This window comes from Idiotropiscis lumnitzeri, chromosome 1, assembly GCF_059441095.1.
Source record: "Idiotropiscis lumnitzeri isolate Australia: NSW breed Sydney's pygmy pipehorse chromosome 1, RoL_Ilum_1.0, whole genome shotgun sequence".
In the NCBI taxonomy this organism is placed as follows: Eukaryota; Metazoa; Chordata; class Actinopteri; order Syngnathiformes; family Syngnathidae; genus Idiotropiscis; species Idiotropiscis lumnitzeri.
The window spans coordinates 43,542,590-43,569,887 of record NC_142391.1 but is presented as its reverse complement, the minus strand read 5'-3'; the positions used below and the strand labels follow the sequence as shown (position 1 = coordinate 43,569,887).

The window sequence follows — 27,298 nt, the reverse complement described above, 5'->3', positions numbered from 1 at the left end:
CTAGTCGCCTGTAAACAAAATGCTAAATAAAATTCAAAAAATGCCATTGGAATGCCAATGCCAAATAAACAAGTGTGCTTCATCAGGAAAATGTGCCGTCGCGAGTACTCAGGTGCGCGGTCGCCACTTGTCGCCTATGTAATGCACATTCAGGCTCAAACGGGGATCCATGTTGCGACTCGACCACAAGTCGGATGTGGATGCAAAATGCTCGACATGTCTCCGCTCCCGTCCCGATGTTGTCCATAACGGGAAGTGCTGTTTGAACTTTTTGATTGGTGGGCCACAACGGGTTCTAAAATTTGACAGAGGGGCCGGACCAGGAGAAGATGGATGGAGTGTTTTGGTAATCTCACCTCATCGGAGAAAAAAAATTCATTTAATTTTAAATGAAGATGAACAAAAGCATTTCAACAAAATATCTGTGTTTGACACACCAGAGTATTTAGAAAATAAAACATTAACAAGGTTTATTCACGTAATTTTTTTCGAATTTGGAGAGCTGGATTAAAACGTTTAACATGTGGTTTGCCCACGCCTGCGTTAGAGGATATCAAAATCTGGCTGCACTAAATTTGTTGAATTTCAACAAAAAGAAGACAGAAGTTATGGTGTCTTTTGCTTTCGTCTCAATATGAGACTGTCGTTCTACTGTTCTTCTGCCATTTACTGTAGAAGTTGTTTTTGTTTGTGTTCTAATTTCCTGCGAATTTATATGACGCCATATGGAAACTGCTTTCTTACAGCTCCAGCTGTTGTGAAATGCGCTATAGAAATAACGTATTGTAATGTGACTTAAATAGTGATTCTTTGGTTTTTGACAATTTCTAATATCTCGTTCATTTTATTGAAATCACATTTTTAAGCATCTTTATAATATAATTACAAAATGACAAATTCCACTCCTGCGATGTTGGACTGCCACTTACCTTAAGTAGCACTCACGAGCCAAGCCTAATGAGGACAAGTGCTTCACAAAAAATATTTTAATTTGTCAGTGTTTGTAATTATAACATGTTTCCCAATGCATAGTGCACATCAACACCCACATATCCAAAACACATTGCTCACTACCTGCAAAAGGCAGCACAGCAAAACGGATAGCACATACTGTACGTGAATCATAAACACAGACATTCAACATCTTATTTGGCTCAGTCGCTTGTGACACAGTGCTGTAATTTGCAGCATTTCTTCCACACAGCATTGGCTGTCCATACAGAATGTGAATGCCGTGTGCTGCTTTCACGATTGCTATGCGAAAATGACAAGACATTTTGAATTTGAAAAGCATATTCAGCTGTAGCCCAGGGTTCAAATGTCTTTGCCTCGTTCAGTCAACCCAGTAAGTTACAACAGTTGAACAGGACACACCGCATCATCATCATCATCATCCATTGCCACTGTGGGACTGAGACTGGTCGGGTGGAATGCAGCTGATGTAGATAAATTGGTTCTTCCCTATTTGGCTCACTATGTGATGACAGATTATGTCAAAACCATGCCCAATAACTTCCCCCAATTCACTCGAAATCGCCCGAAGTCCATAAAATCATCTAATTCCATAATGATTAGTGAGCCCCATTGGCGAAATCTGCAATTTGGTCAATTTAATACAGAACTAATGTAAAGTTTAACTGGTAGTCAAGTGCCCCGAGGCCCAGTTGACTACATAAGCACAGGTACAGTTTAGGAGTACAAACAATTCGGTCAAAATGACAAACTAATAACTAACCATGTACGTCAGGATTATTCACGTAGTTGACAAATTTAACTCAAGCAACAATATATAAAACTTCGACAAGTCCAGGACACGAATTTAGAGCAAGTTTAACGCGACAAAATGGCTTGGTTCTCGACAAGGAAATGAAGGCATGACGTTCAACGGGAGCTTTAACCGAGTCGTTTTGTTCGCTTTTTTTAAGGCCAAAGAAGATATCTGACCTTTGGAATTTGTTTTAAACAAAACATTAAAAGGTTATAGCAAATACAGCTCATTATATTTGGAAGCACACACAGAAGTATAAACGACTTCAACGCACAAAAGCTAATTTGTGAATAAGCGTCAAATATTCCTTACCGGGTCATAGTCCATTTTATGGCAAAAAGAGCAGTTTTCACCATAAACTAAAACTTGACTTTCTTCGAAGTTGACGCTATTCGCACAAGCTTTTATTCTTCAGCAGGATAATTACAACACGAAAGTAGACGCTTCCCCTCGTTCAACTTCCTGGTTGCGTTTTTTTCTCCCTCACTTCAAACTTCACTCCTTTGTCCCGGTACCTGACACCGGTTGCTTGTGTGTTGATTGCTGTTCGAGGAGGAAAATAAACAGCACGGTCCGGTTCAGTGTATGTGCTTACGAATCAAGGAAAAAAAAATTCGATGTTGTATATTTGTTCCCCAATCTATTCGTCTAGTTGTAACGTTACAATATTGAAGTATTTCCTTCCTGTCATCAATTAATAACTTTCTATGACCTACTTCATTGTTAAACTGTTATGTTCTTATGTCTTTTCCCCCCGAAATGATAAATCCAAATAATCATTATTTTTATCCCCATTTTTTTCATAATCGACGTCAGTGGTACGACCTGATGACGTCATTCACAGGCGTTTCCCCCGTGTGTTATGACTAGGGTTAGGCAAGGCAGTTTTATTTATACAGCACATTTCATGTTCGTGTTTCACACAAGCAAAGGCACAACACAAACATCCAGAAGCAAAGCAGAGAAAACAATAGCATCTTACAAAAATGACCAGACATTTAGACATGTTAACAAAAATCTTAACATTTGAAAGTAAGGAAATAAAAGTATTTTTACTAAAATAACTAACATTTTTTTTAATTGGCAATTAATTGGGGTGACCTCACTTTTGTTGGTATTTTATTACATTTGTGTGAAGCATAAGAGCTAAATGCAGCTTCAGAACTTCACCATGTTTATGTTGAACTCTGGGCTCCATTAATTGACCCAAGTCGACAGATCTCAGATCCCTATTGGGTTTAAATTCAATCAGCCTTTATTGAATGTCCTCAAGACTCAAACCATTCAGTGATTTATAGACATGTAGGACAAGTTTAAAGTCTATTCTACAGCTAATACAGAACCAGTGTAAAGCCTTTAGGACTGGAGGAATGTATTCGGATCTTTTTGTGGCCAGAACCTGAGCCGCCGCTGTTTGATGTTCTTTTGACATTCTAACCATTCCATTCATACTAACCGATCACCGATTTCACATGAAATACAAAATATCTGGCAATCCGAGCCAGTCAAACAAATGATGTGTAAAATCTAATCTAGATTAGACCAAAAGAATATCCAGTGACATTATTTGAGGGGTCAAATACTGTATATGACATATTTGTTGGACACGTGAGTACTTGCTTAGAGAGTTTATCATTCAAATATTAGTGGGGGTGGAAACATTTAATAATAAAAAATAAATGAAAAAATGGTGGCTCATACATGGCCCCAGCGGCGTACTTTGCCCACTGCTGGTGTAAACCATGTCATGGCTATAACAGGTTTGTATTTTGCAGTTTAGTGGCATGTATATTTTTAACTGAAAACTTAAGTGAAAAGGGGTACATGTTCTGACCCTGTAGCACATTTGATTAAAAATGAAAAATAATCCAACACCAGGTTCTGTTGTGTCTCAAAATTTGACTTGTTGAATATCTGGCATTCATTACAGCGGGTACAGTAACTGTACAATCTGACGTCATTCCGCGTTCCACCCATCTACCAGCACCTGCCCAGACAAACCTGTTCCACCTATTTAAGAAGGTGCTGGTTGACCTCTTCACTACTATTAGTTTTCAGGAATGACTGCTGCAGGCTGCTCTGCAATGCAAGAAGCTAGAAGAAGCCATAATTATGCACAACAGAAAAACAATTGTGTTTGCTGGAAAATATTCCCGTAAATACAAATATTTTCTGTTGACAAACAGCCTCGTTCATATTATAGTGTTGAAGGAGACATGTAATAGACCCCCTCCCCCACTCAATTACAACTGTTTTCCGATGTCCGTTGACATGCTTTTGTCAAAATACCCCAAGGACCAAGAATAAAGGCACACTTTTAACTACTGGATTGAAATCACTCAGTTGTGAAGGTGGGCTCTCAAGCAATCACACCTCTGCTCAAGCCACCCTGACAGTCGGGTCAATCAAGAATATGGTTATCATTATGGTGAGATGTGCATCCAACAAAACACACAGCAGCTTTGCCTACTTTTTAGCTTGACACCTTGTCGAATTTTGTAATTCGGATGTTGCTTGGAAGCCACATCCTCACCCATACAAGACGTGTGGTGAAACTCAGAGTGGTGCATTATTAGTTAAATTAGGCCCTCTGTTACTCGAAACCTGGCAAAAATCACAATTGCTTGCTTTTGGAAATAGGAATTCACAAGTAATCTACCTGGAAGTGGAATGGCACAATTGAGGGTTGGGCCTGCATAATATGTCAAGATTCCATCTATTTTTCGCCAAGCAATTTAAAGAAAAAAAAGAGAAAAGACAGAATACGTCCCTTTTAGAGGGTTGCTACTGTTGAAGGCAAGTTACATTAAGGACTTTTAAAATCCATTTGATATTACATTCGAGACCAACTTTCCAATTTATTATATTCTAGATCAAAGCATAGATGTCAAATAGGAAAATATATTAAATAGGAATGAGCTCATTCAGATATAGCACCACAATAACTAAATAAAAAAAATCTTGATAAAACAACATGAATGAAGCAAACTTTTTTTTTTTTTAACTTGACTTCACCTTTAAGCAAACATAATGCAGTAAATGTAGTGTGTTACAAACCACCTGCGGCCTTTGACGCGGTATGGAATAAGTGGTCTAAATAAATGGGTGGGATGTGCAACTGTGCTTCACACTGGTCCACAATAAAAGGCCACTTTGGAAAATAGCAGATACAAATGAAGAAACAACTTTATTATTTAGTCCTTCTTCACAAAGTTGCAGGAGCTTGAACACTCAAGCCAAAGAATTTCAGTCAGTGACATGTCAGATGAAGATACAGGCTCTATTGGAATGTGAATGTTTTGAGTTTCTACAAATTGCTTACAACATGGTGGTGGTTTAAAGGCATTAAAATAGGTTTGAAAATATCATCCAAATGTTATCCAAATCATGTACCAGAATGCTACTCATAGCCAAAACCTGCCTTTTACTATATCATCTGCAGTTAACAACCTCCAAAAGCAATACCAATGAAACTTCATCCAATAAATAATGGAACCTGTTTTTTTTTTCACCTGAAGAAGAACGCCTCACCAAAGCGCAACATTCCATCCAATCTGATTACATTTATCTGAAATCTATGGAAGCCAACCAAGCAACATTGCTGCTGAGGGACGACATATACACATTAAACAGAGATGGGTACAAAATTACGGAGCCCCTTAGGGGACACGGAAGAGAAAAAAAACAACTTTGCGTTCCCTTGCAAACTTTGCAAGGGAACGCAAAGATTTTGCGAGGGAACGCAAATTATTTTTTTTCTCTTCCATGTCCCCTAAGGGGCTCCGTACAAAATAGCAAAAGATAAGTCATTTCTCTTCAACGGCCTTGCCTGATGATGATGTCTGACATGTCATCAACCTTCACCAGCTCCAAATTCTGCAAAAACAGAGCAGAAAAAAAACAGATTGGAAGATGGGCTTTGGTGGCAATTGGGAAATTCGGGACAAATACAGAAGAGCCTGTCCACTGATGGCAGTGGCAGTGAGGTGTCAATGCTGGTCTTAAAGGAGGAGGAGGATGTGGTGGTCTTGGGGGAGAAGGAAGAGAATGGAGCAGAGCGCTACATATTTTTGTCAGGCTGACATATTGTGCACAGTTGCACTATGCATACTACTGTAGTGTGTTACAAAAATGATAAGACCTATTATCACCGTATCGGCTAATTACCGTGAACAGGAGAAACAAAAATTGTTTGACGCCAAATTTCGGGCGCAATACTGCCCTGCTTTACATATTAAGGGGGACATATTAAATGACGATCTGGAAATATTTTAAACATTGTTGAAAAATTATGAAGAAGAGAGCATTGTTCAAACCACCGTAGTGCATATTACGACTATGGTACCAAATTACCGTAAATCAAACGCAGGGGACATGTGTCATCCAACAATTTCTTTTGGAGGGTTGGAAGAGAAATACCATGAGAGAAACGGGATCTGTGGTCTCTAATGCAGCAACATGAACGTCTCCCCTCAAATTGGTGTAAAATAATCTCAGGAATGAGTAAAACAAGTCATCACGAGGGCTTACTCACCTTTTCGTTTGCAAGATGCAGCAGAGCAACAAATGCCAAAGGTATCGACAGGTTCTGAGCCATTGTGTTGGGAAGTCTAGACCAGCAGAGAGTTTCAGTCTTTAGTAGTACATTTAAATGTCGCTGATTTATATAAGGACATATTGTTGACTGCAATGCATTTATATTTTACTACTGTGCAAGCAACAATTTATCATAAATCCATATCATTACTCAGTGAGAACTAGAGACTGATACAGACATACAAAGTAATTTGTGAACCACTTTTAGTCACTATTATTCCGCCTTTAACTCAGGTAAATTCTGTACTAGGTCTGTTACCTTTGAAGCAAGGTCTTTGTGGTCTGGCTGAAGACTTTTTCCCCACAAATCTCAGGTTTCTCTGTAACCTCCACCTCCTAGATTGAAAATGATTTAGGCATAACCGGCAGAACAGACATACATAACTGTTATGGAAAATATTTGCAGTTGAAAAGCTAAAGGGTGCATGCAATGACAAATGGAAAAAAAAGAACAAGCACAACATAAAAAAAGGTGAACCATGGGAAATCTCAAAATAAGTTACCTTGGTGGGGTTTTCTGGGCTTTCAGTTAGAAGAGTCCACATGCCGCTCTTGAGTCGCTTCATGTCCATTTTCTTGGCTGTCTTAGCATAGTTTATCTCTATCTTGTTGACCTGCATGGAGATGTAAAACAGATTCTGAACATTCTGTGTGCTGTTTAGAGCATGATTGTTTTTTCACCTAGAAGTTAAAGCAGTAGGACACATTCGATTACAGGTATCAATAAGTTAGAATATCCTGAAAATGTATTTGAGTAGTTCAATTAAAAAAATAACTCATATAGATTAGTTAAACACTAAGGTAAATCCCAGTGGCCTGCCACCAGGACCCCCAAAGCCTTCTCTGTAGACCAAAAGACTAGCAGTAGCAGAGACCTACATTTACATCTTAAATTAAGGGAAATAATTTATTATCATCATTCTTTTGTCCTCATTTGATAGTATGACTTGACCGCACCATATTGATTCTGTAGGCCAGGGTGGGCAAACATTTTGATTGGCAGGCCACAGTGGGTTCTAAAATTTGACAGAGGGGCCGGACCAGGAGTCGTTGAGCTGGAGTGTTTTGGTAACCTCACAGCAGAGAGAAAAAAAATACATTTAATTTGAAATGAAAGTGAACAAAAGCATTACAGCAATATATATGTTGAAAAACGACAGTATTTTGAAAATAAAACATTAACAAGGTTTATTCATTTATTTTTTTTCAAATTCAGCGGGCCGGATTAAAACGTTTAACGGGCCGTAGTTTGCCCACACTTGCTGTAGGCCTTGTGATGAGTGACTTCTTCCATCCTTTCTTTGGTTCATCGACTATCGCTTCTGATTGTTTGAGCTCTATGTATGCCCAAGCTTTATTTTTGATGGAGGAATATATTGGACCATGATTTAAAAAAATAAATAATCAGTTTTCAGATGCACTTTTCAAGAAAATCTGGACTTTATGAGGATAGTGCAACCAACACTACTTCGCTGAGTGGCTGGTTTCAATCCAGAATTTTTTTGGTGCAGGCACTTTCAGATTAGTTATGTATGAGTGTTCCATACAGCATATACAGACCGACAGGAGCCTCTGCATTAGCATCCCTGGTGAGTACGATGTTATTTACTTATTTAATTTTTTACATTGATAAAAGTTGATTATTAAGTACAATATTGTACTGCAGATGTTTGGAGTTGCTGAGGTGATGTATTGGAAAATAAAGGTAACTGTTTTTTGCTTTAGTATTATCATATATGTGAAATGCTCTTCTTTTCATCACTGTCCCCATGTCAGTTAATGAATCAGCTACAATGTGCTTTCATTTTTGATGCTTGTGCATCACAGCAGTGCTTTTCATAACGGCAACTAACTCACTAACTAACTAACTAGTCTAATCGAAAGAGGAATTGGTGCTTTAAGTATAGTGCCCTCATTTTTGGACTTACCTATTTGACCTGGAGGTCACGACAGCCATGATTTCCCAAAACAATTTCAAATATGGAGTCGTCAGAACACAGCTCACTTTTTCACTTCGCATCAGTCAAACAGTGATGAGCTCAGACCTCAAGAAACCGGCAGCGTTTCTAGGTGTTTTTGATATTTGCTTTGAATGGCAGTTTAAACTTATATTTGTAAATAAAGTGGTGAACTGTGTTGATTACAGGTGCAACTATTAATCCATCAACAGCTAATTGAAGATAAATTAATCAATATAGTTATATATATTTTTTTATAATTGACTAATCATTCAGAAAACTTGTTAACCATAAGACTGTCCAAATCGCCAGAATTTCAGCCTCTCTACATCTACTCAGTAAATATTCTCAGTTCTCTGAAGTCCTCCACTAAAGCAAACTGATTATTTTTGTGTTTTTTTTCTAAATAAAGCATTTGCAACCAGTTGCTTCTTTTTAAAAGTGGCAGCTGATTTTATTGCTGAGCCTTTGGCACTTATATTTAAAGGAGGACAAGAGCCAGGATGGCTCATTTTCCAAAAGCTCAGTTTATATATTTTTCGATCAGGAAACTGAAATTAGTTCTTTTTTTTTCATCTATTAATTTTTGAAAAAATAGTAAATAAGTGACGAAAAACGCCTCCTTTTAATGAGGAAAAAATAACAAGCCAAGCTCCAAAAGGGGGCGTGCCAACTTGTCGTAAATCTGATCACAAAATAACCCTAAAATCACTACAGAGTCTTTTGGGGGCAGGAATTTTGGTACTGGTGTAATTGTTGCATGCATACCTATTATATAAGTGCAAATGTTGACGTTAATGAAGCGTCCCTTTACAATGCGAAGCACTTTGAGTTGCATTTTGATGAAGAAAAGGGCTCTAATAAATAATGTTTGATTGATTGAAGTACACAGCTGTAAAGTATTTACACAAACTAGTCTAATCGAAAGAGGTATTGGTGCATCCTTAATCACTGCGCGGTTGTTAAAAAAATTGTTTATTCTAATTTATTCTAATCGGAAATTATATTTAGATCTGAGGCGCAGGGTTCGATTCCAGCACCAGCCTTCCTGTGCAGAGTTTGCATGTTCTCCCCGTGCCTGCGTGGGTTTACTCCGGGTACTTGGGTTTCCTCCCACATTTTCAAAAACATGCATGGGAGGTTGACTGAACACTCAAAATTGTCCCTAGGTGTGAGTATGTGAGCGGATGGTTGTTTGTCTTGGTGTGCCCTGCGATTGGCTGGCAACCAGTCCAGGGTGTACTACGCCTACTGCCTGAGGACATCTGGGATAGGCTCCCGCGAACCTTGTGAGGAGGAGCGGATCAGATAATGGATGGATGGATACGGTAATGACGTAATAGAATGAAAAGGTTTTTGTCACACGCATCTATTAAATGTTGCTCCTTCTGGTGTGTCAGCTCTGGCCAGCTGGGGGAAGTATAACGGCTAATACTCATTGAGGTGTTAACAGAATCCCTCTAGGCAGTCCTTGCCACTTTGCAGCCGCCAATTAAATTCCTGCTGGGTGAGTACTGCCTTAAAAGCAGTGAGACAGCTTGCATCCTCTATTTTGATGAACTGTTCACTATTTGTTGCTTATTGTATAGTTTATTGTAACGTGTGGTGAGTTGAAATAAAATATATACAAGCCGCACCAGGCTATAAACCGCAGTTTTCTATGTTGAAAAAAATTTGTTATTTTCTGCATGTACCTAACGATTTTGTACTGTGAATGCACATAAAGGTACATAAACAGATTGTTAAAAGAGTGCTTTTCAACACGGCAACAACTTTGCTAATTAAAACAGAACAGGCCTGAGAGAGAGAAAAAAATCTAGATTTATTTAGCTTATTTTATGAAGTATAGAGTGCCCCTACTTGTGAAAGAAAACATTAAACGAAAACATTTCAGAGCATTTCGTCTATGTAAAGTGAAACCTTAGGTCAATAAGAAACGGCTAATGTGAGAAATAGCTTGATACCAACATACTCTGTGTGGTTCCGGTACAAGGTCTTCATCACCATAGGTCGAGACGCCTTCTTGTGAGGGCGGTGGAAAACTCTCGCCTGAAGGTTGTGTGTCGTCTGAGTCGGGAAATCCTTCCAAGTCATCGTCACTGTCAGCAGCCTGAAGAGGATGATGGGTAAAGACTGTAAACGCCATGGTTCATTTGTTGGAGGAAGTCAAACGTTGATAGCCCGAATGTCAAGTATTTACATATCACTGCACAAGGCCACATTTCATTTTTTGTACAACTGTGAAATTCAGTCTTTTGAGCAAACATGTAAATAAGACGAACCCACAAAATACATTAACTACACTGGTTTTATAAGCCACAAAGAACACAGCATGCTGCCTCCTCTCGTGTAATTAAAAAGGAGAGCAAAATATGCCCATGAGTATTGTTGTGTGTTTGTACAAGTTAGTGCTGTGTTTATGCCAAAGTAAAATGTTACTTCATTGTTTAAACGGTTGAAAAAATGTCATACTAATTTCCGTTTATTGTGTTTCCTACATAATATTGACAGAGGGAGTATGCTGTGTTGAAAGTACGTTGAATAAATATTTATGGTAAACTCTTTCCTCGCATTTTGAAAATTGTTAGAATACATACAATTGCAAATTAAATACTGCCAACCTTTCTGTATTTTATTTTTTTTAATCCAAAAGCAGACACAGCATCAAGTAGAGTACAGTAATAGCCCGCTACTTTGCGGTTCACCTTTCGCGGGTTCAGTGCTTCGCGGGTCTAAAAAATATTCAAAAATTAAAAACTTTTTTGCCCGGGCACGATCGGGGCTCTCCATTCGCTCTGCTCCGCGGGGGCATTGTAGTTTTGCCGAGCGGCACGACGGGGCGCTGGAGCGGTTAGACGGCCGAAGAGGAGAGTGGACGAAGAAGAGCACGTTCTCCCCGGGCACGATTGGGGGCGACGTTTTGCGCGGTTCGGACCGTACCAGAGCTCCGGCCGGCGTGCGTGGCAGTTAAGCCGAAGAGGAGCACCTTCCGCCCGGGCACGAGCGGGGCGACATTTCGCTCCGTTCGGGACCGTACGAGAGCTACGAAGGAGGCCGGCCGGCGTGCGTGGCAATTACGACGAAGAGGAGCACCTTCCGCCCGGGGCACGAGCGAGGCGAAATGAAACCGAGTTCAACCGAACGGAGAAACGCTTCGGGGGAGCAGGTCCGGTGTGCGTGACAATTAAGCCGAAGAGGAGCACCTCTTCCGCCCGGGCACGAGCCTGTCAGTTATGAATGAATAAATAAATAAATGAAGAATTCCACCTTTCATTTCACAGGGCACACCGGACGGCGTACCAGCAGGTAAAAGTCGAAGTAATTAAATAAATACAAAAAGAAGTAATTGAATAAATACAAAAATAATGGCTGGGGAATAAAAAAATAATAAGTTTTAATAATAATTTGTTTTTTTTTTGTTATAACATGAATTTCACTCTCTCTCTCACTCTACCCGTATTCTATATGGTGTAGTGTATACAGGGGGGTATACTGTATACCTGTATAGGTTTTTTCAAGCATTTTTGAAGGGGCGCCGCTACTTCGCGGATTTTCAGTTTTCGCGGGTGGTCTCGTTCCCCATTAACCGCAATAACCGGGGTATTACTGTAAAAGAAAATACACTACAACAACATATGCACGAAATATATGTCGCATTTTCATTTATGATACGTGTGCACTTGAGCACAGCAAAGCTAAAAGTCATGAAGACTCTTTTCTTTGTTCAAGAGAAGCTTAAAATAGATGAGAACGTGATGCTCCTGGGAGCGTGAAAACCTGCAGGGTTGACAATGAGGATTCCTAATGTCACAGTACCTTTTTCGAGAAGCAAACTCAAAATTGGATTTCATACCTGAATCCCTGGACAAAAGTTGACTGTATCGTTGGGATTGTTGTAGTCGTAGTCGCCAATGCCTTCTCCAAACTCTCCAGAGAGCCTCTTTTGCGCTTCTTGACATAACTACAGTAAAACAAAAATCAAGTATATTATTTTCAGGCACTACTGATAAGTAAAATCCATCCCAGAGATGGTTGGAAAATGGATGAATACAGTAATGATCATAATAAACAAGAATGGTATTAAATCTGGCAAAAGACTTCTATTTTTTTGTGATTTCAGAGTCATACAGGAAGTTAGAACACTGGAGGAGGAAAAATAAAGAAACCCAACCTAGAAAAAAAACTACACACAACACACACCCATTTCACTTGTACTTATTGAATTAAAAAAAAAAGATATGGCCTCACCGACATGGTGGGTTTAAGACTGAGCTGGGAGAGAGTCTTTGGGGGAAACAGGAAGTCTGCTGGGAGAATTGTTTTCTTGTTGCTGGAACTGAGGGCTGACCTGCTGATAGTGGTAGCAGCCTACAAAAGGGAAGATGATGTGAGATTCATAACACTTATTATAGTTACAAGAAAATCTATTTACAATGTTGAATCATGGTTTGGGCTGCATGGGGCCAGGATGTGTCTCAGTCAATAAGAAAAAATATCAAATCCCAAGTTTAGCAAGACATTTTAGTGCAGGTCTCGTCTGCAGCCATTGGAAATGCATGGTTGACGTGTTATTAGCTAGTTGATAAAGCCAAAGGTTCACATACTTTTCAAGTCAGCCCTGTGATATTTTCATGTTGTGTTGAGTAAAAACATAATTATATAACTGTTTATGTGATCAGCTCATCAATTTCATTTACATTTTATAAGGATAATGGGGATAACTGAATCCATATATATCATTTGACCATATTGTATTTTCTCGTTAAACTCAAATTCAGATGAGACGAATAATCACTTCTGACAGCAAATTGTGTAATGAAGATAATGTATAAAGAAAACAGTTACTCTGGTGGTGCGGAAGTAGGTATCAAAGTTGACATCAGTGTTGAAGTCTAGTTCCAAGGCCTTTTTGGGCTTCTTTTTCCGTGTCTCCTTGTCAGGCAAGTGGTCCACTGATGGGAAGAATAAAAAAGTAGGTTATTTTTGCTGTAAACAAACATGTAACAAACTCTTGAACTCTATGATAATTGAAATTATGAACATATTTCATCTTGATAGGAACGTGTTAAGGATGTTTCTATCAAAACAAGCCTGAACAAATGAATCAACCAGCCAAGATTGTCTGTCATTTACGCGCGGGGCAGCCCTCGAACTCCGAGGCGAAGCCAGCGTGTTCGACTGCACACATGGTTTTTATTTGCATCAGCATAAGCAATTTGAATATGCAATACATACAGAATGGAAAACTTGACATTTGACTCCATCCCACTTGCCCACCCTCTTCCTGCCTATTCTAACGGTTTCAGCTTACAAGACACCTTTTGTTCATACTTCTGCTTATCCTAACGGCAAAAGGGAGCATGTTCACTTTGAACTTCATTTGACCTGTGTAGTGTATTTTCACAAGGCTTAACATGTACAACTTATTTTATGGCCATGACGATATTGTTGCTTTAGAAATACCAAGCCTTGTGTTGGACCTCCCTAAATGCATAAGTTACAGCCTTAAGAGGCCTCGGGCCCCAACATTATCCACGAAGGGTTAAAGAGGTCATCAACACCCCAAGGGAGGTGTTTACAGAAAAGGGTTCTGGCGTTGGGGAGTCACATTCGCGAGGAGGCCGTACCTGGCACCCGTAGCTGTCGAAACTTCAATTAGAGGCCAGAAAGATACGAATGCATGTGCAACAAAGGGGGCCTGTAAGATTAGTTATAGTTTGAAACTTGATAAGATGACAAACTAAACAACAAAACTAACAGATGAACATACAAACTTAAATTTCTTTAACAGAACGCAAAAATAAAAGACTGTCTTATATTGTTATCTTATTGTTCATCCACTCTTGGTGTGACGTTTGCACTGCCGTGCAGTTGGAATCTACCGGTAAAAACAGATTGCAGCCAACCAAGCCATTCTATATTAAAGAACACAACTTCTACAACAGCTCAACAAGCTAACTTAGCACCAAAGAAAGACTTATGGAGGTGGGTGCATATTTCTGTTCCCATTACTCTCAGACCATGGGGACAATTTTATTTCCCCTCATTTCAAATGACTTACATTTGTGTTTTGGCTTGAACTGCCAGTAGCCTGGTCCAGCCCATGTGGCCATTGTCCTTGGGCTAAAGTACGAATACTCCCGGGGCTGAGATGACAGCTGCAGACACATAGTGGCGATATCTCCCTCTCCAATTGGTATCACGTCCCTAGAACACCATTGAAAGTACGACATTTTTCATAGAACAATACAAAACTTTATTTGATGAAATGATATCCTTACAACTGGTGACATTTACACAATTCTGTAAGCATCAACATTACTTTGAGTAGAAGACAAAAATGCTTGTCTGTTGTTCTCACCGTCCTCTTCCAGAGACCAAGGCCTCACAACTGTCTTTCTGTTCCTTGAGCGCTTCCTCACAGTCACCCAGCCCCTCTTCGTAGTCTCCATCAAATTCAGGGTAATCCTCGTCATCAGCTTCGGGTTCATGCTCAGCATTGACGTCAAAAACATGCTCACCCTGCTTCATTTTCTCCAAAAGTTGGTTCATTGTCTGAAAGAGGATAAATACCAGCGAAGAAGTTTGATGTGTAAACTTCCCCTCCATAAGTAATCAGATCATGATCTGTTTGTTTTCAGCAAACCTGATCATTTTAGGATGGAAATAATAAATGATAAATTATTAACTTGAGTACTTTCTGAGCATTGCGACACACTACCTGGTTCCACCGGATTTTAGCTCTAGTCTGCTTACAGTCAACAAATTGTCAGGTGTGCCAGGAGCATGTAAAAAAACAAAACAACCTCAGTCCGCCCAGCATGGCGCAGTATGGTCCGCCAAATTTCCAAGAGCAATAAACTAGACTTTTTCCCAATACAAACACAAAGATGTGCCCGTTTTAATGCTCTGTCTACGAAAATAGCACCCTAAGTGTTATAAGACACTCGTGCATTGATGATGAAGGAAGCTCGTAGCAGCAAGAACTAATGTGGATTGCAGAACACAGACCATCAACATTTCATCTGTACGTTGTAGTAATATGCTTCATCTCACTGCAAACACAGGCACACACACAAAAGAGGGCTCTCTTCCCCAATGGGTTATGAGGGACCCACCTGGGCGGCCACTCTCCCCACCTCCCGGTTCCCACACGGAGGGAACGGAGGGAAAACTAAAGCCCTCTGTAGCAGCAGCCACTGTAATGATTTTCAACAAAAATATTCCAAACAACCACGGCGAGTTACAAGTGTTGGTAGCGTTCAGTAATTTTTGTAACGTTTAGCAAGGTCTGCATTTTGCAAAATAAACCACCAAATCGCAGTTTTGCATTGCAGTATTTGTTTGAGACATAAAATGTGAATTTCGACCCACAAACTGTGAGCCTTTGCTGACCTATCGTTATTGCCCTTGCGGATACACATTTATGTCTTTTTGGGTACACTTTATTTGAATGTGGGTTCATTAGATTGTCATAAGCATGACATGAATGAACCCTTATGACAGATGTCATTAAGTGTCATTCGGTAAATGATCTCACTTTTGATACAAAGTTGACATTGTTTACGACGACAACCATATGTGACCCACAATTAAACAAGTTTAACACTGCTGAGAAATGGTCAATGTGGCGTATCTTAACTGGTAACGTGCCCACTTTTTCCAGAACATTGTGTGAGAATCTCATGTATAAAGCTCTCTTCAGGCCACACAAATATTTCCAGGAGAATTCAAATACTCCCCTCTTCTTGTGAAGCCATTCATTTGCTGACTTGGATGTATATTTTGGGCTTTACTATTGTCAAGGACATTTCTCTGGAAATCTTTCTTGATTATGCCATTATAGTGAGTCACACATCCTTATTTCAATTTCCTATTTTCATTTCTGTCCCAAATGAAGGATATGCACAATATAATCTAATCCAAATAACAACCATTGCGCCGTTACAAACAAATGACGTCAGGTAACAAAATAATTCCTTGATGTTAACAATATTCATTATTGTGGTGGCAAGTTAGCATTGGACTTGAACTTAAATGCAAACAATCACTAAAATAGTCTCATAGCCAACATTTACTTGTAACCAAGTCAAACTATTCTCTGACCTGTTCAGGGTTCCATCTTGTGAAGGAGAAGTCCTGCAGAGAGGGGCAGATGTCGCTTTTCTCCTGAGACCGCTGCAATCCAGCTGTCAGAATCATATCGTAGACAAGTTTGACTCACAGGGTGCTCAACATTTCAAACATATCAAGCACATGAATACAATACAATAAAACTTTATTTATATATATATGAAGAACAAAGAGATGCATAGGGTACTTGTTCTTTCTCTTTCTTTTCTTACCCATGAATGGGGATGTCGGGACCGTCATAGCAGGTGGGGGCGAGTAGGAGGATGTAGACTGCAGAAGGGTCATGTGGGCTGGAAATCGCAGCTCGCAGCGACTGTTTTCACAGAAGAGAACAGACAGAAAGACCCCAGCTGTGCTACTCTCATCAAAGGATGATGCCATGTGATGAAACATGGGGTCAACCTGGAGGGCAAACAACAGCCAAGTAGAACAATGTTAACAGTTTGATGGACAAAACCACAGTCGACTTAAACAAGTCGACAAACAATAACTTCTTTTTCATTTGAAATGATCAAGTAGACAGACAATATTGCCTCAGATTATAGATTGTCGCTATACAACATCCTGTCCTGTATAAAACACTTACTGTGTAAGTCAATATTTCCCCCAATTATTTTATGTTTGCATTATTGGAATTTCACAGGACAGTGACAATACTTAAAATTAAGACTTAACCCTTAAATGCATGAGTGAGTGGACCCTACACTCTTCCACAAGTGGGTTAAAAATGACCCATATTAGAATCAATGTGTTCCTATGCCATTTTGGTGACAAATAATCATGTGTATAATAACTACTATTATATTTAGGACCACACAAAAATGATCTCATGTTTGAAATATCAATATTTTTCACTTTTTAACATCTTTGAAAAATAAAATTACCCAGCCAACCTATACAAAAATGTGCTGTCCGTGTGTGTCTGCTAGTGTGTGCACACGTGTGTGTGTGTAGGGGTGTGCCAGTCATTGATCATTCCTCCCTCTTTTCGCAGTTTTGCCTTCTTGTCTCGTCATTGTATGGAGTTCAGACAAACGACCCATTTACGGATGTGATCATTGCACATTTTCACATATTACATTTAACTCTGCGAGCTTACGTTACTTGGGCAGATCTGACACCCTTTTCTCTTTGGATGGCCCTGGCTGCTTCTATTTTGTGGCTGGGTTGTGGATTTTGTCACCCCGCACGTTTCTATCTTTTTTGGGTTTGTAGTTTGATGCAGCCTTCCAGACAACTCTTGTGTGGTGTGACAAGCTCCTTTGACAGCTTTTTGAGGAAGAGATTTCATTGAGTTCATTGATGATGCCGCTCTTAAAATCTGGGTGCTGAACTGTGAAAACAGTGTAGGCATTCAGGGTGGCGATGGAAATTATGTTGTACCACAGCACCATGGGCCACCTCTGTGTTTGTTTGGCGCTTGCAGTTGTACTTGCCAACAATCTGGTCAATGGCGTCTACACCTCCTTTCGTCTTGCTGTAAAATGTAATCACTTCTGTTTTTCTTTCTTTCTGCTATTTTCATCCACTACCTTGTCGTGGTGCATCTTGCTCTGGAGCACAACAGCTTTTATTTTCTTTCTGACATAGCTGACCATTGTCTGTCATTGAATTCAAACTCTGTGTTTGGAATGTCCATGGACTTGGAAGGCTTCATCAGCTCTTGCTGTGTAAAATAATCTTCCTGAGGGGTAGCACTTCTGATATAGTCTGTGTAGTTCACAATTAATTTATTGCTGCCAGCCAAAGTTGATAAGAATCAAAAGTTCCCATTGGATTCCATAGAAAATGCAAGCGGGTCATTTTTGACCCACTTATGGAAGTTTGGGGTAGTAATACAAAAACTATAATTTCTTAAAATGTATAAAAGGTAAGTTAAAAATGTGAATGGCATTATGTCAAAAACATGTTTTTTGAGGAATACCTGGAGTATGAAACGACCCAAAAATTTCAGTGCGAAGATATTTCAAGAAAACTACCTCACCGGGTCATTTTTGACCCACTCATGGGTTAAAGAAGTCAATGCAACGATGAAAAAGTCTTATCAACTGGTCAATATAAAGATTACCATATTTTCACGACCAAAGGACACGCTGTATAAAACAATATGGTCCAGCTGCAGCCACAAACGGGCGTTCCCGTTTTTTAACGGCAACACCCTGTTCTGGAAAGAGGAACGCCCCCTCACACCAAGGGCCACATCCGGTGTCACCTGCCTCTATGGCGTTTTTATGCAACAAGTCCAATACTCCAAACAAAAAACAGTTGATAGAAGGGTCATCTGCATTCTGACACGCTGTTCTTTTGTTGTTTTAGTAATAATAAAAATAATACTTTTTTCAAATATCTTTGATTCGCTTAATGTTATTGTCATTTTAGTTCCATGTGCTCCTATAAATGCTTTTCTGTTAGGTTTATTTATTTATATTTTTTATAATAAAAAAATCACCTCCCGGAGTCGTACATTTGTGTCTGCATCATTAGATGTCGCCATGGCAGTTGTTTGGCAATAGCGCCGCGCCATTCTATTCCAATTTATATTACATGAAATGGGAAGCGCTTTATATATATGCGCTATATAAATAAAGTTGTATTGTATTTTTTTTACCCCACTTCTGAGTTACGATTGTACTGTAAAAGCCAATCAGAAACAGCCCTAGTGTCCGACTCCTGATTGGTTAAGAATTATGGCAGGAGTGAATCAGCGTTTTGTATCCGTCGACATGTGAGAAGCCGTAAGCGTAAAACCTATTTTGTGCGTACACTTGGAGGTTCTTTTACACACGAAACACATTTTTGCATGCACAAAACATGTTATTGTACGCGGTATTTGACATTATGATTACGTACTTGTGGCATAATTCTAATGCCATAAAATAGGTAGAACATATCACCAAGGCCCGCTGCGCGACACTGTCGAATCGGGAGCACCCCGGTTCTAACTGGATCCTTCTCATTGGTCGACTAAACGCTGACAAGAACGCCCACTGTGTCCCATCAGTAACGTCCCGGCTGCAGCCCGACCCTTCTCGTATCAAAGAGCGCAGCATCAGTAGAGGGTGCTCACGCTAAGCGTTAGCAACTAGCGCGCGTGAGTTATCAAGTGTTAAAGGAAAAAATAGTACCCTCTACTGACGCTGCGCTCTCTGATACGAGAAGGGTTACTGGTGAGACACAAGAAATGCCCACTCAAAAGTTTTCCGCCTATCACATTTCCGCATTTATATTTTTTGCGCCACTGGTCTTAGTCTATACACAAGGCGTGCCGCATTATTTTGGGGAATATTTGGGACTTTAATGTGCGCCTTATGGTCGTGAAAACGGTAAATAAACTCCTTTTCAAACGTCGGGCTTTGTGGAGCTGGCGATATGGCTGTGATTTATTTCATGAGTCATTTACATTGATTTAATTTTTTTCAAACAATAAACTGTTTTTGTGTACATGGTAGTGTCATAAAATGTGCAGTTTCCCCTCCACATGTGCATTAATGCTTAACTGCATTAGATGCGACCCAAAGCAGTATAATTGACATTTACATTAGCCTCCATTCAATGTTCATACAATTTAAGTGTGGCGAACGAATACTAGTGCATGACGTTAGCGTTGACCAACCGTTGAATGGCTTTTACATGACTGTCGCAATACATATTGATATTGAATTATCGCCCAACCCTAAAGCAGATTCAATAGAAATGACAGTACCTCACATTTCCTCTCGGACTCAGCACTATTTAAGTTGCTGAGGTTCTGCTCCACAGTCTTCTTTGGGGGTCTCTTCTTCTTTGGCTGCTTGCTTGTTACCTCAGCATCTTCATTTTGCTCTTCCTCATTTATTGCGTTGTCTGCGATTGCACCCATAGATCGGTCAGTAGGTTTGACATTTTAAAATATGAGGAAAATCATAATCAGACAGTTACGGGAGTAGTTATTTGAAAACAATTCACAGTTCATGCAATCAAAGCAATGAGGCGCTAACCGTCTCCAGGTTTAGTTTCAGCCCCAAGGCCACCGAGTATTCTGTAGGCATCAGCATGAACTGCATCCACACGGACAGCATAGATCTTAGTACTGGCATCCAGTGTCCCAGCTGCCACCTGTAAATGAAAACACACAAGAGACTGACAAGTGCGCAAGTGTGTCATACATATTTACACGTGATCGGCAAAATAAAATGAATGGAATTCTATCTATTGTGTGTAACTGCTTAATCATAATAATGGGTAATAATGGGTAATAAAAAAAATAACAGTTCATGGTTTTTTTGTTGTTTGTTTCAAATCCTTTATTGATGGTTTAGGATAGTGGACCTTTTATACATGCATTGAGAAATTAAAAGTGAAATAATTTACGAGCACGTATTTTGCTTGTATGTACACATTTTGGCCCAAATTAATAATTTGTTCACGCATCGAGTTCAGAAGTGTGTGGTCCTATGTGACAAAAAAATAACCAACTACCTTTTTACACCTTACTTATGGCCGCTTTTTAAATGAATAAATACATATTAGTTTTTTTTGTTTGTGATTTTTTTAAATCAGGCTCTTTCAATTTTGACCATCACGCTTCCAGGAAGCCTGCTATGTACCAAGCAATTTTAAATTTCATTATGAGCCATTATGTTTTGCCAATCAGAAAATAATGCAATGGGGGGAAACCGAAAAATACTCCCCAACTAACAAAACAAAAAACATTTCAAAATATTGAGGAAAAAAAATCTGCAAATACGCGAATCCACAGGTGCCATGCCGCAAGTACTGGGTTGGTCTACGGTATTTAATCTTGAAGAACTGTTTGCTTTGAAACATTTCAAAACAAATTTCATTCAACTTCATGTTCAATACATTCTAATTGAAACTTTATTGAGGTACACTTTTTTTTTTCTCTTCCTAAAAGCAGTGTCAAGGCCGTATCTCTTGTGAGCGACGAAGGTTTGCAAGTGTGTGCGCTCCTAGTGAATGTTTTTTTTCACCGTCAGGATTTGCAAAGACTATCGACATCAATTTTAATGGTCTCAGTTTCTGTTGTCGCAAAGAAATTTTGAACATGTTTTGATGGCGACAAGAAAACTTTTTTGCAACACTGAACCAACGCTGACGGAAAAAGAAAATAATTTATACGTGTGCACACGCTTACAAACTTTCGCCGCTCAATGAGTTGTAGACTTTACTGTTCAAACTTTGCTAATGCGAGAGTGGCGTTCAATATTAAATGTAATTTTGAGGAACAAAATGCTGGCATCGTTTCTGATGAACTACTATATGACTGAAATTTGTCGGTCACTATGGTGGTACTTGGAGAGCTATGTATTTTTTGAAGCCATGCTTGAAAAAAGTTTAAGAAACACAGCAGCACAGTATTATGGTTCTTTTGTGTCAGATTTAACTAAAATTCTTCTAAGATTTTTCTTTAATATTCAATACATAAATGCATACCATTGTATAAATGAAAGACCAGGGGTTCTCTGAACACACAACCGCAAAAACAAGATGCCAAGCCTCCAACGTACTGTACCTTGAAGTTTGTAATCTCTGAATCTTTCTGTTTAAGAATATCAGCCATGTAATCAATAAGATGTAGTCCGAAGGCATTTTTCGTTGTAATTTTCTATCAAAAAGAGACAAACTGTGCGTTAGTAATGATAACATGAATGCTCAGTGATTTCTCTGTCATTTGGACATTTTAAGGTCTGCACAAAAATATGCTCTACTTACATTCTCAGTGGAGAGTTTGATGCAGGTGGAGTAATGTTCTGAGATTTGAGCGTTGGATAACTTTGGCACAGCAGCGGGTGTCGATGTAGCACTGGACACAATTTTAATCTCTTCAATTAGTGCTCAGATTACACTTTCCCTGCAACTCATGTGATAGCAACCAATCATCCAAACAAAATCTAATAATCTGGTGTTTGAAAGAGATGTGTTGTTCTAGAAAAACTAAGGGACTCTGATTAAGAGACAAATATAGTGCAGTTGATCCATTAGGGTTTTTCTGATCATTACTTTGTTGCATCATAAAAAGCATGAAAAAAAAACTGTGAAGTTAATTGCTCAAAGGAATCATTGGGCAACCCAAAAGAAGCTACGCACTGCTTACTATGTGTGATAAGAGTTGCCCATATTCTTGTAAAATAGGCTGGTGGCGGGACGGAGGCATCCATCTATCCACTGTCTTTAGCACTTATCCTCATTCTGGGCACAGGTGGACTGGAGCCGAGCCAAGCCCATCTGACTTGGCGCAAGAGACGTATACCCTGGACTGGTCGCCAAATGATTGCAGGGCACACGCAGAAAAAAAACATTCACATTCACACCTAACAAAAATTTAGAGCAGGGGCGTCAAACTAATTTTTGTCACAGGCCACTTTGTAGTCACGTGAAACCAAATAAATGCTTACCGGAATCGAATCATCGCGTTATTCCATAACACACAACAAAATGATAGATTACTAATTTTAAAACCAGAAGTGAAAGATAGAAGTTTGTTCAAGTTGCTGTGAAAAGGCAAACAAAAAGTATTTATTATAATTACACCTGAGAATTAAACATTTTGGCAGAGCTTTTGGCCAGCGTCATGGAAGTTGACACATGATTTGCTTAGGCGGGCTACATAAAATGATGTGGAGGGCTGCATATTGGCGCCGGGATTTGAGTTTTCAGTGAACCCAGTCCTTTTTAAATAGTGGGGCAGGGCAGCCCGGGGCTGAGGCACGTCATAATTGCATATGCACTCTAGAAGGTGGCGGTGGTGCTCTCCTCTCACTGTGGAGCATTAGTGCTAAGATTTTTTTTTGTACCGAACAGGCGCACAGCTGCAGACACAACACAGAGCAGGAGATATTTATAAAGTGCAGTGAAAAAACACCTCTTCATAAGAGAGCCTACAGAAAAATAGGGATGAAAAGAATGGTAAAAAAATACTTAAAAATAAAAACAAAACAATGTTAATAAGGTTATTCTTTGTTGTAAATCGAGCTATATTTATTTTCTTTAATTTTAACAAGGACACAATGTTATGTATTACATTATTGGTATACTCCTAAAATGTTTTAGACGAATGATACTGTTTAGATTTGTGGAAGGTAGTTGGAGTGTGCAAAAAATGTTTTCCTCTTCCCAAGGGAACGTAACAGCAAATAATTGCCAATCACTGGATTAACTGAACATAAAAGATTGCCAACATACACGGAAAAAAACTCAGTTTTCTTAAAAAAAATAAAATAAAAATAAACTTATTTGATTTTTATAGAACACCTTGAGCCCAGAGGAAAGGAGATTCCGTCACTCTAATTATTGTCTAGGAATAGAACCATATACCTATGAGGTGCGGAGTCGTTTAAAGAAGAATCCGTAGCAGTTTGAAGGTCAATTACTCTTGAGCGTCTGCGCTGACGTCGCTCCGTCTCGTCATCGTTGCCAGGGAAGGCTGCAAGTAAAGGTGTGCTACAGGCTGCTGGTGACAGGCCCTTGTTCTTCATAGATGACGATGCCCATCCTTGTCGTACTCGCGAGATTGGTGTGGTTGCCGCACTCATCTTGGCTAAACACAGAGAGCAAATTAGAAATTATTCTTTTTAGGGATGGGCCAGTAACAATACTGTTGTTTCAATGTATTGAGTTTTTGCGATGTCCGCTGCTTCCACAGTCACCAATACTTAAGATGCACTTCTTTGGCTGTTTTACTATCAGGAAATAAATGCCATGAATAGATGACAAATCATTTTTCAGTATGAATTGTATCCTTGTCCATCCTCTCATAGATGCATTAATATGCAATTTCTATAAGTCAATGTATGTTATTTTAATCATTTGACTGTATTATCAGTGTGTTGCTATTGCTACCAAAATGCTTACAACTATTTGCCAAGATTAAATTTCCTCATGCTTTTCCTCTGTGAAGAGACCCTTCCAGCCGGCATCAGTTTACCCACAATGCTTAGTTTCCGGCTGCCTTATTGATATGACATAATGTCACACATGCAGAGGGAAACCACGAAGCGTAGCCTTATCGGTCATCCATCTATCCATCATCTTATGCACTTCCAAAATCAGATCAATGATGCCAGTTTGTTACCCAAAGTGAGCTATCACATTGTTAATTATTTGATTGTAAACAAAAAGAGTGCCTACACTTGGGAGGACTTTGATGGTGTCAAAAGCCTGGAGTGAGTCCTATAATATATAACTCAGTATGGGAGGTATCATAACTTTTTGCGTTACAATATTCTTAGCATATTCTGACTTTTCACATTTAGCTGCTTACATCGACTGAGCACAATAGGTTATTATTTAGTGCATAAACAAGGTGTAATTTTCCTTTAAAATGTAGTACAGGCAACATAGTGCTTTTACTTACTCGTATGTGCCATACGCACGTAGCCAACTTTTTTCCCCTGTACTTTACTGTATGTACCAACGAATATAACTGATTTGGAGTTTAATTTACCTACGCACACATTAATGTATATTGTCATGTACAATTTCTACATCCCTATCCCTCTCATCAGCATACTTTGAGATCCGATGGGATGTTCAATTGAGTGATAGCATCCTTTAGGTTGTTAAGTGGCCACCCTCCAGAGTGTTCAGCAGTGAATCCCAGCGTCCCAGGTGGGGTCTTTCCTCATCAGCAGCCAGTTCCACATATCTCAGCTTCTTCCGCTCGTATTCCTCCTCCACTGCACCTTCCCAGGGCATGGCTAGTTCAATGAGATACACAAACTTGAGTGAGGCTGAACAGAAAACGAGGTCTGGTCTAAAGTTGGTGGTTGCCAATATCTTCCAGTCCCGTGTTTTGTCCAGCTGCCCAGGGTTGGATGGGATGGTGGTGAGACTGGCTTTAGCCTCGCGCTCCCAAACAAACCATTTTGGCTGCCAGCAAGCTGCGCAGGGTGGAAGGGCATTCACCCTTCATCGTTGACACTACTGCACGTAGGCAAGACACTTTAGCACCTGGTTGTGACACCATGTATTACGGCCTTGAGTGAGGCTGGTCTTGCATACCACCAATATGTGCTTCAGTGTTGCTAGATTTGGGTATAATGGGCACTTGGGGTCTTCGGCATACCACTGGTTGAGGTTAGCGGTAGAAGGTGGGACATCGTATGCAGCTCTGATGGTAAAACTCACCCTGAATGCCTCAATGTCCCACAGGGACAGGCAATCGTTTGCTTCTCCACTCCTTTGAAGGCCATCCGCTGCCCTTGCTTTGCCTGTGCCACAGCTTGGGCACACCTTCTCAGATGTACTGGCACCAAGACCACTCCTGCCCTCTTGCACTCACCCCACGGTGTCCTTGATTCTGAATGCTGGGGTCCACTTTCCCCCAGTGGCTATAGTGGGGGCAGCTTGGGCTACAAATGGATCGCTTAGATCCAGTAGCAGCATCTCCAGTCTGACTTTGGCGCATTTGTACTCCTCTGTCAGGCTGGAAATGAGCAGTTGCAACATCCCTTTCCCATAAAGCCCGATACTGCTCAAGTAGTGTAAATCAGAACTGAGACATAACGAATTTAATTTGAAAACGATTGGCTGGTAACCAGTTCAGAGTGTACCCCGCCTACTGCCCGTAGACAGCTGGGATAAGCTCCAGCACCCCCGCGAACCTCGTGAGGAAAAGCGACTCAGGTAATGAATGGATGTTGTTGAAGGCGACGTAAATGTTGTCAAACGAGATTATAAAGGGTAAAAACGTGTTATTTTAACCCATCACAATGGGAAAGCACGACAAAGTAAATGCGATATAACCAGCATAGTGACTCCGTTGACACGTAAAAAGCGTTAGCGTAACAATGTTTAGGTTTAGCACTGTAAACAACATCTCACAGTTGAAATATTGCTGGACTATTAACGGGCATACGTTGACGCATAAACCTTACCCTAAAACTTGCTCAAAGTATGCTGAAATGTGTAAAAATCCAGTGCAGGTTTATAAAAGTCGAGAAAAAAACAACAACAGCGCTTTGTTGCTATTGAGTATTTGAATTTTGCGCCGAACCGCTTACGTGACGCTACAATGTGTAAAACGTCATATCCGTCTACCGTACTTCCGGATGTGAAACAAAAGAAAACAGACGTGCAAATGTCGCCAAAAGAAAACAAACCCTTTACGTTTATAAACCTCACTTGTGTTTGATATCTCTCGATCTTATTTTAAAATGGGACCTGTCTTTCGTAGTTCGATTCATAATCATGCATAAGGTTATGTAGGATCAAAAGGGAAATTAAGTGACAAAATTAAATATACACCATGAAATAAGTTCTTAAATGTGCCACTAATGACTTCAAATTGGAAATGTAATATAATAACAATATAATTAATAAAACACAATTGCAAAAAAATATATAAAGGTGTAAAAAGTCCCCCAAACAAGTAATTCTTGCAATTTTTCAAATACACAGCGAGATTAGGATCTCACATTGCATAAACTACAGATTTGTGAAGGAAATTTAATTCTATCTGATACGTGCAGGCGTTAATATTCAATGTAATATCTTAAATTCGTTGGAGCCTAAAAAGAAGGGCGAATGGTCAACTCTTTGCTTAAAAAAACCGTCACAAGATGGCAGTAGAAGATAAACAACGTGCAGGATAGACTGCACTAGAGTAAATGCACGCAGATTTATTTTATCACTTGGTTCGAATTTTCGTCATTACCTTTGGTCGCGATCTTCTCGTTTAAAAAATATTTAATTTAATTATAGAAAGAAATATTAAGTGTGAAATGGCAAAGTCTCATGTTCTTTATTATCCATCCATTATCTGTCCTCACAGGGGTCGCGGAGGTAGTAGGCGGGGTACACCCTGAACTGGTTGCTAGCCAAGGGCACACATAGACAAACAACC

At 39.7% G+C, this 27,298-nt stretch overlaps 2 protein-coding genes across 2 annotated transcripts in view; both read right to left on the bottom strand.

Moving 5' to 3' along the window:
• The window catches only part of vamp8 (vesicle-associated membrane protein 8 (endobrevin)), an 18,961-nt gene extending 16,645 nt beyond the window's left edge, over positions 1-2,316 (bottom strand). The window contains exon 1 of the mRNA XM_088301831.1: positions 2,081-2,316. Coding sequence (XP_088157957.1) covers positions 2,081-2,095 — 15 coding nt within the window. The 5' untranslated portion in view covers positions 2,096-2,316. The remainder of the gene's footprint in view (positions 1-2,080) is intronic.
• Positions 2,317-5,525: 3,209 nt separating this feature from the next.
• On the bottom strand, positions 5,526-26,500 carry ncaph (non-SMC condensin I complex, subunit H). The gene is made up of 18 exons (XM_088306842.1): positions 26,331-26,500; positions 23,770-23,992; positions 22,168-22,258; positions 21,968-22,060; positions 20,433-20,550; positions 20,159-20,298; positions 16,668-16,857; positions 16,429-16,511; positions 14,684-14,877; positions 14,384-14,529; positions 13,168-13,274; positions 12,571-12,690; positions 12,176-12,283; positions 10,295-10,432; positions 6,868-6,978; positions 6,624-6,700; positions 6,303-6,378; positions 5,526-5,644 (listed from the first exon to the last, which is right to left on the bottom strand). The coding sequence occupies exons 2-18, from the start codon at positions 23,985-23,987 to the stop codon at positions 5,585-5,587; spliced, it is 2,070 nt and encodes a 689-aa protein (XP_088162968.1). The 5' UTR covers positions 23,988-23,992; positions 26,331-26,500; the 3' UTR covers positions 5,526-5,584.
• Positions 26,501-27,298: the final 798 nt, after the last annotated feature.

Bases quoted from the DNA above. Each gene is read 5' to 3' on its own strand.
- ncaph (XM_088306842.1), bottom strand. From the start codon at position 23,987: ATGAGTGCGGCAACCACACCAATCTCGCGAGTACGACAAGGATGGGCA. The intron at 14,530-14,683 runs GTGAGAACAACA...ATGGTGTTCTAG, and splicing joins TTGGTCTCTGGAAGAGGACG to GGACGTGATACCAATTGGAG. The intron at 6,701-6,867 runs GTAACTTATTTT...TTTTCAATCTAG, and splicing joins GCCCAGAAAACCCCACCAAG to GAGGTGGAGGTTACAGAGAA.